The sequence below is a fragment of the Oryzias melastigma genome, linkage group LG8 (genome assembly GCF_002922805.2).
Source record: "Oryzias melastigma strain HK-1 linkage group LG8, ASM292280v2, whole genome shotgun sequence".
Taxonomy (NCBI): Eukaryota; Metazoa; Chordata; class Actinopteri; order Beloniformes; family Adrianichthyidae; genus Oryzias; species Oryzias melastigma.
The window spans coordinates 4305785-4319375 of NC_050519.1; the positions used below are offsets into that span (position 1 = coordinate 4305785).

At 38.7% G+C, this 13591-nt stretch overlaps 1 protein-coding gene across 3 annotated transcripts; it reads left to right on the forward strand.

The window, feature by feature from the left end:
* Positions 1 to 5793: 5793 nt before the first annotated feature.
* On the forward strand, positions 5794 to 12814 carry slc4a1a (solute carrier family 4 member 1a (Diego blood group)). Of its 3 annotated transcripts, none has more exons than XM_024271533.2 (21): positions 5794 to 6355; positions 7136 to 7200; positions 7285 to 7340; positions 7953 to 8050; positions 8123 to 8169; positions 8242 to 8407; positions 8481 to 8616; positions 8692 to 8761; positions 8829 to 8871; positions 8943 to 9127; positions 9215 to 9422; positions 9676 to 9879; positions 9954 to 10102; positions 10178 to 10372; positions 10459 to 10707; positions 10786 to 10875; positions 10954 to 11120; positions 11200 to 11441; positions 11534 to 11703; positions 11794 to 11967; positions 12057 to 12814. In XM_024271533.2, the coding sequence occupies exons 2-21, from the start codon at positions 7174 to 7176 to the stop codon at positions 12117 to 12119; spliced, it is 2739 nt and encodes a 912-aa protein (XP_024127301.1). In that variant the 5' UTR covers positions 5794 to 6355; positions 7136 to 7173; the 3' UTR covers positions 12120 to 12814. The 3 variants fall into 3 exon arrangements, with proteins under 3 accessions (XP_024127301.1, XP_024127302.1, XP_036069041.1); XM_024271534.2 differs by having other exon boundaries at positions 5795 to 6375; XM_036213148.1 differs by having other exon boundaries at positions 5796 to 6375; positions 9679 to 9879.
* Positions 12815 to 13591: the final 777 nt, after the last annotated feature.

Consider the following 13591-nt stretch of genomic DNA (forward strand, 5'->3'; position numbering starts at 1 on the left):
TATTTGAGAACTGCTACACACTGGTTTATTATTTTAAGTTCTTACAGTATTTAGAGCTTGTCTTAGTGAATTGGCCAAACTTTTGATTTGTGAGCCACAAAGGGTCCAAAATTTGACAGAATTTCTGGACCAGGTGCAGATGTGTGGCATGTTTTTGTAATCTGCCTCATAAAAGATAGAAATATTATGGAATTTGGACAAAGACATGCTCATTTTGATCATAAAAATGTATATATTTTCAAACAGAACATTTTGAACGTTTTATTTTTAGAGCCAGGAATCGGGTAAAAAAAATTAACTAATTAATCGCAAACCTGAAAAAATTAATCGCGATTAATTAATTTTTTTTGTCTCAGTATTTGCCAACCACTTATTATCTGGGAATAATCACAAAATGAAATCTCACCCGAAACCCTAAATTTATAACATTTATTTAATTACTGCTGTCAAATGATAAAAAAAAATTGGATTAATCGCACTTTTTTGTTGGGATTAATCACGATTAATCGCAATGTTTTACCAGGTAAAATTTATTTGTACAATATGGCACCGGACCGCGGATCAAATAGTTCGCTTTAAGTGAAAAAATGATCTAAACCACAAAAAGAGCGAGAATAAAGAACTAAAACTGGTTGAATATTTATTGATCATGATATAAGTGGTATAATACCTGATGACATTTTTTAAATTGCATTAATTCATATTAGCGCGTTAATTCTTTTTGATCAATCGTGTCTGTTAATGTTCACAGCCCTATTTTAATTTTTTTTCTTATTTTATCTTTATTATTGCACCAATAGGATGATGTTCTTCAGAGAAAATCATAAACTTAAAGAAATGCTGCTTTTACATGTTGTTAGAAGAATTAAAAAAACGCCTTTCCGACCTAGAAATCACTCATGAACTTCAGAAAAACAAATAATCAAGCAAAAATTAGGATTATCAATATAATTTATCCCAGTTTTTAGATGAAATTGTTTAACAGGCCGCATATTCCCCATGCAATTTGTAAATTGTCCACCCCTGTTCTAAATGGTCTTAAACTGTTTTACATTTAAATCCGGTAAACACCCTATTAATGTTCTTCTTACTAATATGATAAATATGTCATAAAAACTTTTTTAAGATCTTTTATGCTACATCTCAGTCAGAAATGAGTAAATTTGACGAACCAAAATTAAATCAGTGACCTTTTCTATATTTTCTAATCATAAGGTACATCTAAAATCCTTGAATTTGATCTAAAAATAGTAAAATCCCTTTATAATCCAGTCACCCATAAGATGAACCTGTTAACCTGATCTCCAATTGATTTTTTTTTTTGGCACAAAAAAATGTGTCAAAATGTTTTAGTTCAACGTTTTCTGTCCTTCAACTGTTTGTGAATGAGTTAAATATGTTTACTTTTTATTTAGACTTCAATATTTACATACTTTCTTCTTTACAGTTACTTTTAAAATGAAAAACTTATTTTTCTTTAACCAGAGACCCTTAATGGAGCCGTGAAAGAGTCACATAAGATTTTCTTCCTACTCTTATTTTGAAAATCAGCTTAAATCTATTCCTAAAATTTCCCACAGAGAGTAAACTTTTGAAAACGTGTTATTTATTTAAAAAATTATCAATAAATTTGAGTGTTTTTGTGAATAATTTCTGCAGTCTTAAGAGAAAAACAAACCAAAATGAAGTGTTTTTTTTCTTCCGATGCTTCCATGAGGCCTGGGTGTGCCTGCTTGCCGTGTGCAGGCGCATGCACGCAGCAGATAGCTCCAGTGATTAGTGATAACAGTGCTGAGCCATCGTGCTTCATCTGGGGCCCCCTGAGCCTCCCTGCTGTGTTTTTTATTGTATGTAGGAAAAAAAAAGTTAAATTTTTCATTTATCCAGCAAAAACAGGGAGTTTTTAGACATTCATGTTGAACTACTGCTGCTTTTAATGTTGATTAATCCATTAATATAAAAAACGAATATAGCAAGAAAACTTGACTAAAATCTTATGTCATCAGTGTTACTAATACACCCACTTATCAAAGTTCAGTGCCCCAGCGAGAGTACATTCTGTTACAGCTGAACATGCAACTCTCATTTCTCTCGTTTTATATATTTACAACCTCTTTTAGTCTGTTTTAAGTATATTTATATTAATAATCATATTTCTGTAATTATACTTCAACTTTTTGATTGGACATTGCTCCAAACTGGTTCTGTTCTACAGTTTTATTCCACATATTGAAGCACAAAACGTTCTTTTCTTCGTAAAAAGAAAATTATGTTTTTCCCTGAGTATGTATTTTTAAATAACCTTTAGATATTTGTAAGTAGCAAATTTCTGCCTTGACTATATTTAAACTGTATATTATTCTACTAGATCAGAGGTCTGCAACCTTTAACAGTAAAAGAGCCATTTGAGTTTGTTTTTTACTGATCAAAACCTTAAAGGAGTCTTATTTTGATAGTGCTTTGCATTCACTACAATGTATTTTTTAATAATAAAAATGAAATATGATTCTTTTGTTGCACGAACAAAAACAGAAATGTAAAAGAAACTACTATTTTCTCAAAATATGAAATTATTTTTTCCGTTTGATAGAAACTTGTTTGATTTCCTTTCAAAATAAAAGACGCCTTGCAGTGCAGCTCTGGGCAGCATGAGAAAATATGTGTTTTAAACCAATAAACGGTCAAATGTTTTACCAAAGTTTTGCAGGAGGAAACAGAGCAAACAAGACCTTTTCAAGTCAACAGGGACTTAAAAAACTTTACAGTTATCTTTAAGGTGCAACTCGTCCATAAATTTAAGTAATCTAAATTAAATAAATGCTAATTTAGTAACTCTTACTTGAAAAAAATACTATTATCTCAATTTTCTTTAGCCAGAGAGCCACTACGGAGAGGTAAAAGTGGCTCAAGTTTCAAACTTCTCATAAAATTTGAATAGTTTTGACTATTTAAATAATTAGTTTTATGTGATCGAGGTAACTTACTTTGTGTATTCCTCTCTTCTGAAGAGAGATTCACTTAAAAATAAAACTAACACCAAACAAAAGACTGTACACAGTGGACCTGAGCATAAAACACAACACTAGTCCGCTCAACAACATGGAGTTTCTGAAAATATAAAGAAAAAATATAATAATTTAATCTACCCTTCAAAACTACACTGATAATCGAAGGAAAAGGTTTTTCAAAATAATGGTTAATTCTCATTAAAAAAGGAGAACAAGCATTTTGTGCACATATTAATCTAATTTAAATCAACAATATTTATTCAGGATTTGTTTGTTTATCATAGGTCTATTCTATAATTAAACTAAAGGAGCAGATGTGTAAAAATTTACCTCATTATAGAAAGAAATATCATAGAATCTGGACGAAAGCATGCTTTAATTTTCATTAATGACTAATATATGTAATTTAAAACAGAACATTGTGGAGTTTTATTGCAAAACTGTGGCGTTTTGTGTCATTTTAGTACCAATTGCACTAATTGGTTGATGTCCCTGCAGAAAAAAATGCAAACTTGTGTTTAGAATGATTGGAAAACAGTCACACAAATGTTAGAAAAACAACAAATGTGAAACTTTCTGAAGTCACTTTATTTGTAGAGTACAATCTAAGTGGAGAATAAAACGATAATAAGGATTATCAGTGTAATTTATTTCAGTTTGACGGGCCAAATTCAATATTACCACCCCTACTTTATGCTGTTTTAATGTCATTTATAGAAACTGTGACAGTTTTCCTCAGAATCCTAAAGTCTGGGTCTTATCTATTAAATGCTGCATGTTCCAGCAAATAATGACACTTTAAATGAGACAGATTTTATCGCCCACAGCTGGACAAACATGAAAGATGATATTCCGCCTTCCAGCTGGGATGAATTTCACGGGTGAAATCTGCCATAACCCACTTTGCTAACGCGGAAAGTGAGGCCGACGTTTGTGGTGAACGAGTTACAGACGATGAAATGGAGAAAAATGTTGGAGAACAACCAAAAGAAAAGAAAAGAAAACTATCCTTGAGATGGGATCAAAGATGTCCAAACGTCATATTTTTATGTTTTTCTATCAATTTAAGAGAGTCAAATGGTCCAACTGTGTTACCAACACATTTGTAAAATGAGGAATCATTTCAAGATATTGTTTAAATTGACTTTTTTTGTATTTCTATTTTTCTCTAATATATAACAACAGTCAGGAAAGTTGTAAAATAAAATTATTCTTTAATATTTCACAGCCATCCACAAAGTCCTTGATGCTCTCCAGCTTGTTCCTCTCAGACCACACAAAAAAATGATGTCCAAGTTGTCAGAGATTAGATTTTAAGATACTTTTAATGGTTTTTAAATGTCTTAACGGTCTTGCACCTTCTTATCACTTTTAGTCAGATATGAATATATGACCCTGAGATCCTCCAGCGCTGATTTACTAACCATTCAAACTGTAAGAAGACCCATGGAGAGGCATCCTTTGGTCACATGAGGAGGACAAACAGGTGAATGAGATCTTGATTTTCTTGGCAACTGAGGTTTATTGTTAACCACGCCCACTTTCCTGACATATTTATATCATTGTCATAATGTTTCATTCATCTTGAGCCAGGGATTCGTGTATTAGATTAACTCAAAATTCCTGTTAAAAATGTATCAAAAAAAAAGGTACGGCTTTTGGCTAGCTCGTCGATCAAAATCGACTAACTTTATTTGCAATTTTTTTTTCCAAGTAGCTGAGGAGTTAGGAGACAAAAGATTGAAATTCCTCGACGGACTTTAAATTTGTAGACGGTGCTTAAAGGGATTTTTTTTTGAAAATTCAATTTGGTGAAAACAAGTGGCTGAAATGAGCTTCCTCCGTCGGGTGGCGAACGCTCTCTTAGCGATAGGTCAAGAACAGGAGCACAGACAGCATCAGAAATCTCTCCTGGAGAAGAGTGGGAACAACAAGTGAATCACACTGCACCAAACAGAAGCACAGATAACTAAATATAATGAATAATAAAGAAGAGAGGAGAGGTGAAGGAGGTGGAGACACTCTGGAACACTTGGGGTTCCCCACAGATACATATGAGAGGAGCTGGAGGAAGCGGCCGGGAGAGGGAAGTCCAGGCCTCTTTGCTTAAAATGCTGCCCCGTGACCTGGTCCTGGATGAGCAGAAATGATGGACGGACGTATGGATGGATGGAATTCAAGAAGACGGCCTCTTCCTAAGGTCAAAGGTCATTGAAACTTTGGTTGTGGTTTTAGACTGAACCTGGTGACGTTTGTGTGACGTTTCATGAAAATTGCTTTAGCTAAAGTTTTCTTTTCCCAATTTGTGTGAAAATGGGAAAATCAACTAATTTCTTACTTTGCCGCAAGATGGCCTCCAAACCGTAGGTCCTGTGGGCATCCCATAACTTTTTTAATACTTCCTGTGGATACCCCCGACCTCTATTTTTTGGCTTTGTTAGTGGATTTTAAAACTTTTTAAGCCCCATAATAGATTTTGCGTGCAAATTTTGTTACGTTTTTGAGTCTATGGCGAGGGTGAAATTTTCACTCAAACACGCAGTAAGGAAGAAGTAAGTAAGAATCTGGTCTTTGTAGTCCAGATCTACTGCGGGACATATCGAGATTACTTCTAGTTTATTTGATCCTTTTGAGCTACATTTTCTGGAGAAAACGTTCTTGCACTTTAAAGTTTGGTGTTGCTCTTTCTCTTTTCCATGTAAAGATCTGCATTAACCTTGTTTTTTTTCCTCCTCATCATCCCGGCCTTCATCACTCCTGTCATCAGCACACGAGCTTCAGCTCCAGCTAGCAGCAGAGGTCTCCTCCTTCTGTCACAAACAGGACACACACCAAGAGAACCAGACGGTCGACCTGAAAGATGACAAGTTTGACGTTCACAGCTTTGGAACCTTCTCAATTTTTTTTTTTTTTACAAGGGAATCCCCAATTTGTAAACATCATGACGTAGAGGAGATCCCCCACTCATGCCCCCCTCTGTAGCCCCTTTGCCCCATGTGTGCCCCTCACGCACCCGGAGCTTCGGCCCTCTGCGAGGCCTCGACTCTGCTTCTTGCAGAGAGGGCGGAGGGGGGCATTTTAGGGCTGGGATATCCCTGTGTCAAGGTGTGCCGGGCTGATAGACGTGTTTGTATGTCATGCCCCCCCCCCACCGCGCGGCGCATCACTCCTCAGTGACCAATGGGACTTCAGAACGCTGCACCTTCGGCTGTCGACGTACTTTCATGTGGGTGTTCCCGCTTCCCCGCATCTGTTCTCATCTTATCGACCGTCCGGGTTCACTTTGTCGCCGAGCTCGCCGAAGCCGACAGAGCGGAGATCGTCCTGCTTCCAGAGCTGGAGATCAGGTGGGAGTACCTGCATACAGGTAGGGGTGTGGCCTCCTTTGAGCTGAGGTTAGAGACACTCAGCTGGGGTAGAGGTTAGGGGTCAAAGAAGAGGGATGTCTGTGTAATTGAACAGAACAGACAGTCATCTACTGTAAAGCGTTTAAATTGTTGTAAGAAATCAGTGGAAATACGATGAAACTTGTTAAACGTCTTTAAATCATAATAAAATGTAGTAGAGATCTCTCAATTTATTTGAAAAAAATAAGCAGACAGTGAGTTGTAACTTGCTCCAAAACATGTTTTTTGGACCACAAAAGTTGTTAGATAAGCCAAAACCATATTTAACAACATTCTACACAAGATTTGTTTTAAATTTATCTCGTAAAAATACAGAAATAGATAAAAAAAACTTGAAACTAAATTCCAGAGGTTTTTGTTTCGCGGTTACAAAGTGTGACTGAAGGGCGTAACCCAAAGATAAGACTCTGAAGTCTTCCATTTGAACTATATCGCACTTGAAATTGCCAACGGCTGATTATCTGTCTTGAGCGGGTTTCAGACCAGCTCGAAACAAGAGGCCGCTGTGGCTGAGAGAGCAAAGACACTCCAATAACGTGACACGATCACAGTTCTTCCTTACAAAAAGTAGCCCAAAAATATACATTTAGCTCATTTCTAACAGTTTTGTTGTGTTGTATCTATCTGCATGAAAGGTTTGTTACATCTCTGGATAAACGTGTTGATCTTAAAAGAGCTGAGAGTTCTCTGTATCTTATACGTGACTTATTTTGTGCACAGGGGATGAAGAAGAACGCTGAACACTGAAACCAGCATCCATGGAAAACAATTTCAGTTTTGATGAGGTTTGTTTTTTTCTTCACTATTCTTCAAAATGTAACTTATTTAACATTAAAGACATGTTTTAAACATATATTCCTCTCATTTAGGGGAGTGACATGTCCTACGAGGACAACAACCCGGCCTCCCCCTCTCCTCTGAGACTGTGAGTTCCTGATCATCTCTAAGCTTCTCTATTTTCACCAAATTCAACAGAAAAAACACTGTCACTGTTTTCACCATTATATTACATTTAGGGGAAGACTTTAAGGTAAAAGTAATAAATTTTTATTTTGAGTTTAAATCTTCTAAAACATAAATTGGCGAATTATCCAAATATGACAGAAGCTGGTAAAAATGTCACATAAATTTACTAATTCAGAGATATAATGAAACAAGTTGAATCGTGACACAACCTGACTTGCAGAAAGTGGTTGTTTTTATTTGTGCACAGCATATTTATACATAAAGTTTTTTTCAAAGTAACCATAAGGATGCCAACACATCCCCTCCACCCTCTGAAAAGTTGTCTAAGTTGCATAATGATAAGGAGGAGGTCACAGTGTGAGCAAATGCTGCCATCTAGCGGCAATCCAAATAACTGCAGGGAAACTGACCATGTAATCATCATCTGGAAAACAGGCAGATTTTAAGGACCAGGATTGGGGAGCGTTTTTTCTCAGCCAGCGGGAACAACATCCAATGCGACGTGAGACGTGAGACTGAGCGGAACTGTTGCAGAATCTTTGTGAATTCACGTTTCTGTGTCTTCAACCAGAAATTCTCCAGAGCAGAGTGGAAACTTTGACTGTGGAGGGAATGAGGACTCCGTTGACCCTCCTCCAGAAGCCATCATCATTCCCAGTGATTCAGACGGTAAAGTGAGTTTGTTTAGGCTAACATAATTTTTATCTATATATCTCTAAAGCTTGCCTTTTTCTGTTTTAGCTTTTCTGAATGTGAACACCAATGCCACGACCAGAGGGGATGCTCAGGTTGGTTCGTCCTTCCCAACGAAATCTTCTTTGTGGCTGTCATGATGTTTGATGCATTTTGTTGCTCTGCAGGCCTATGTGGAGCTGAATGAGCTCCAGGGTAACACCTGGCAGGAGACGGCCCGATGGGTGGGCTACGAGGAGAACTTCGACTCGGTCACAGGAAAGTGGAGTCCATCCCACGTCTCCTACCTCACCTTCAAGAGCTTGATCCAAGTCCGCAGGGCCATGAGCACAGGTGAGCCCTAAAACAAACCAGAATTCCAGATGGTGTGTGGATGAAACCCTCATCTTCCGTTCTCGTTCCTCAGGTGCCATCATTTTGGACATGAATGCCAGCAATCTGTCCTTGGTGGCTGAGAGAATTGTTGACGAACTGCTGGCCAAGGATGAGATCCGCTCCAGTGATCGGGAAAGCCTGCTGAGAGCTCTCCTGATGAGGCGCAGGTGGACCACGTGTTCTATTATTTCTGTCCTAAAATATAAAAAAAAATGTTTTTGACTCTTTTTTTGTCTTTTCAGCCAGTCTGAGGGGCCTGTGGTGACTCCCTCTGGAGACATTCAGATGCAAACATTTTCTGTGTCCAAAAAGGTAGAAATTTAGTGTTTCTTTTACAGTTTCAGCTCCGGTCTGTTTTAACACAGCTACTGTTTTGCAGAGAGACAGCTCCGACAACATGGAGGCATCCATTGTCCTCACAGGTGAGCTATTTCTAATCACCTTAGCGTGCCAACGTTCTGCAAAGATCTCGTTAAAAGAGTGTTTCCTGCAGGGGCCCTCGACATTCTGCAGAAACCCGTTGTGGCTTTTGTCAGGCTCAGCGATTCTGTGGTGATGGAGTCAATCATGGAGACTCATGTGCCGGTTCGCTTCGTCTTTGTTCTGGTGGGCCCCAGCCAGAGCGGGATGGACTACAGTGAGAGCGGCCGCGCCATGGGCGCTCTGATGGCCGACTGGGTAAGACAAGACGACGCAGCAAAGAAGGAATAGTTTTTGAAGGGAACCAGTGATGAAGTTCTGTTTGCCGTTGGCCTCCTCCGGCAGGTCTTCTGTCTGGAAGCGTTCTTGGCCCAGACTGACAAGGATGTGACCAACGCCATAGCGGACTTCATGGACTGCAGCATCATCATTCCTCCAACTGAGATCCAGGAAACGTCCATGCTGGAGCCCATAGTTGAGTTCCAGAAGAAGATGCTGCGAGACCGACTCCGCCCTGCCGACGCCCGGCTCGCCTTTGGAGAAAGGGTCAGAGGTCAGCAGATAAATTTCAATTCTTTCTTTACTTTTTTACTGACAGTATTGCAGTAGTACAACCATAGACTAATGGAAGGTGGCGGGTTCAATTCCAACTTTGCTCACCCATGTGTTGAAGTGCCCTTGAGCAAGACACTGAACCCCACGTTGCTCCTGATGGTTATGCAAAGCACTTTAGGCCTTATGAGTACATGCCATTTACCATAATGTGGATAATGAGAGCAGAACTGAACCGGTTGGTTTCGTTTCAGCAGACGAGGGCCCAGAGGAACCGAGGGAGGATCCACTGGCCCGCACAGGTTATCCTTTTGGAGGAATGATGAAGGACATAAAGCGGCGGTACCGCCACTACATCAGCGACTTCACAGATGGGCTGAACCCCCAGGTCCTCTCTGCCATCATCTTCATCTACTTCGCCGCTCTGTCTCCTGCTATCACTTTCGGAGGACTTCTCGGTAACAAACGGACATAGACGAAAGTTTGGTTTTCCTGATGAAATGCAAATATTTACTCATTTTTTAAACCTCAGCTGACAAAACAAAGAAAATGATGGGTGTGTCGGAGCTCATGATCTCTACCAGCGTCCAAGGTATCATCTTCTGTCTCTTTGCCGCCCAGCCCGTCCTCGTCATCGGCTTCTCCGGACCGCTGCTCCTGTTCGAGGAAGCCTTTGCTGCCGTATGTACAAACTGTAAAACGAAAGGTCTCCCGAAATAGCTCCACATTTATCCTGAACATCCTTTTTCTTTTAAGTTCTGCAACTCTCAGAACATTGAGTACATCGTGGGCCGGACCTGGGTGGGCATGTGGCTCATATTGATTGTGGTGGTCATCGTGGCGGCGGAAGGAAGCTTCCTCGTCCGATACATCTCCCGCTTCACTCAGGAGATCTTCTCCATCCTCATCTCGCTCATCTTCATCTATGAGACTTTTGCCAAACTTATCAAGGTTTTTTTTTCAATCCCTCCATCTTTTTCATATCTGTATCCCTTCTTTTTGCCTCATTTCTTTTTTTTTGGTGTCTTATCTCCCAGATCTTCGCAACCCACCCTCTGATCCTGAACTACGACCAAATCAACCACACGCTGGATGATCCCTTCCACCCAATCATCAAGACTTTCACGGTGACCCCACATCCAGGTGCCAACATCACCACTGTGGAAGAGGAGCACGAGAGAGCCTTCCCCAACACGGCCCTGCTGTCCATGTGTCTGATGTTCGGATGCTTCTTCATCGCTTACTTTCTGCGCGAGTTCAAGAACACCCAGTACCTCCCCGGCTGGGTAACGCCCTGTCTTACCAAACTTTAAAATGAGATAAAACTTTGGCTCTGCGCGTGTTTACCTTCTGTTTGTTCGTAGCTCCGTCGTTTGATTGGAAACTTTGGAGTGCCCATTGCCATTTTTATCATGATTGCAATTGACATCAGCATTGCAGACGCTTACACTCAGGTAAGTTTGAAAGTTTTTATTTTACACATCTGCCGATATGGGTACTGGGTACTTGACTTTTTCTTTTTTTTCTTGTAGAAACTGGTTGTGCCAAAAGGTATTGAAGTCACCAATCCCAAAGAAAGAGGCTGGACTATCAACCCTATGGGAGAAAAGAAAGAGTTCCCTGTTTGGATGATGGGCGCCTGCTGTGTTCCGGCTCTCCTGGTCTTCATCTTGATCTTCATGGAGTCTCAGATTACCACGTACGTCTCTCTGAAACAACCTCACCATAAACATAAAAGAGTTTATGGAGCTAAATATGCGTCTTTCTTGGATCTTAAGGCTGATTGTGAGCAAACCCGAGAGGAAAATGATGAAAGGATCCGGTTTCCACTTTGATCTGCTGCTCCTGGTCACCATGGGTGGGATAGCTTCCATCTTTGGCGTGCCGTGGCTGAGCGCCGCCACGGTTCGTTCTGTCACCCATGCCAACGCCCTAACGGTCATGTCCAAGGGGCCCAAACCAGTGATAGAGAAAGTGGTGGAACAGAGGATCAGCGGTTTGATCGTGGCCCTTCTGGTTGGTAGGTTCTGCAGCCCGGATACGGTCGCAAGTTGTAAAATCATGTCCACCGTTTTTTGTTTTCTGACAAAAACAGTCTGTTTCGGATTTCAGGAGTTTCGATTTTCATGGAGCCGTTACTTAAGATGATTCCTATGACCGCGTTATTTGGCGTTTTCCTCTACATGGGTATCACCTCACTGAGTGGAGTCCAGATGTGGGACAGGATGCTTCTGCTGATCACTCCCAAGAAGTACCACCCATCTGATGCTTATGCCACCCGGGTATTCCTGCTTCTTTTCATAGCAACTTTTGACAAAAAAAAAAATTCATTGGTGTCCTTCTTATACTGGAATGACTTTGTGCTCGTGCAGGTGAAGACGCTGCGGATGCATCTCTTCACTCTGGTCCAGATTCTGTGCCTGGCTGTCCTGTGGGCAGTGAAGATGAGCCCCTTCTCTTTGGCGCTTCCTTTTGTTCTCATTCTTACCATCCCTCTGCGCATGTTGATGACCGGCACCCTCTTCACCCCCTTGGAGATGAAATGTGTAAGAATGTGTCCCCTTCAGAAGTTGACATTTCCTTGCCTTATCGTGTGCAGTTCTGTCTGATCTGAGAGGATGTGTTTGTGTTGCAGCTCGACGCAGATGATGCCAAAGTCAAACTTGACGATGAACCTGGAGAGGATGGACTAGCATAAACATCACGACCTTTAAAGTGACATTATATTGTTGTTTTTTTAAATATATATTCTATTTTCCATCACTTTAATAGCCAAAGATAAGTTAGAATTTGTCACAAATTTTGACATAAAAACAACAGGAAATGAATTATCATGATCTGGAATATGAAAATGTACATTTTCACCCAAAAGTTTGATTTTTTTTAAAATTTCTAACTACATTATAGCTTTTCAACCACTCCAAAATAGTAATATTTTATTTTTAGGTTTATTACTTGACTCTAGCAAACTGAACTTTACCTTTTACCTTCAAATAATTGTGTTTTTTAATAAACCATTGGTGCCTTTTTCCAGTAGCCTTAAGTTTATTATCCTGAAATGTGTTTTTAGGTAGTGTTGTTCATTAAATGTTTGGTATTTAAGCTCTCATTTAGAAATTGTATAAAAAAACAAAGATGTGAAACTGACCTGTGCCTTGTTTTAGAGTGTACCTGCTTTTATGATTGTATATTGCAGTCAGCACTATTAGAAATGAAGTTATGAGATGCAACTGCAATAAAGCATAAATTGACATTTTTATTATTTTTTTAATGCTTTACTCTGCATTTGTTTGTATGCTTTCAAGTAAACACATCTTAAAGTGTGCTTGAAACACTGTACATGCTTGGAATTCACTTCATGTAAAATTTAAAAATAAATCGTTTAAAACAAAATATTTTTTTAAAAAATCGCAATACATACCACAAGTGAAGTAAACATTTTATATTTATTTAAGCATCAGTTGCAAGAAGAGGCAGCAGATTTGATAATGATGCTTTCAAGGTAAACGTGTAAATGTCACTGCATGTTTGTAAAGTGGTGGCAGAAAAAAAATGTTAGAGGTTTATATTTAATAAATGTGAAGGATTTTGTCTTAATTTTTCTAAAAACTATTCATCCATCTTACTGCTAACTCCAGTTTCTTTTAATTTCAGTTGTATCCGTTCTTCAAAGTGACTTTAATGATCCATAAGACCAAGAAAAATGATCTATCAATGAAAAAACTCTCTGTAAAACTTTATTTTTAATGTTTAAAACCTAAATCACAATAATTATAGTACATTTTTTTAACATGTCAAATTTAGCATTTTACTTTAAGCATTAAATACATGTTTTTTGTTATTTTTTTCCCTTAAAATTGTCCATTTTAAACCTGAACAGTTTTGCATTTCTGGTTAATTTAGTTGTTTTGATTTTTATCTAATTTATTTCTGCAATGGCATCTTATTTTATTTTAATAATATAATTAGATACTATATAAAAGTAAAGTACTGCCTCACTTTTAGCAGACTTTTTTGTCATTGTGACATGTTACATGCAAACAAATGAAATTGGAGTACACCTGGACTATTTTTTGGTCGGAGAATTTCTAAATAATAAAATAAAATACTCAAAAAACGTGTTTTTTTTCTTGAAAAACATCATGTTTGTTTAATAAAGCCAATTCTTTT

Excerpts from the sequence above, each read along its gene's own strand:
- slc4a1a (XM_024271533.2), top strand. The coding sequence starts at position 7,174 with ATGGAAAACAATTTCAGTTTTGATGAG. Across the intron at positions 8,408-8,480 it reads CCGCAGGGCCATGAGCACAG|GTGCCATCATTTTGGACATG; the intron begins GTGAGCCCTAAA and ends CTCGTTCCTCAG. Across the intron at positions 9,128-9,214 it reads GCGCTCTGATGGCCGACTGG|GTCTTCTGTCTGGAAGCGTT; the intron begins GTAAGACAAGAC and ends CTCCTCCGGCAG.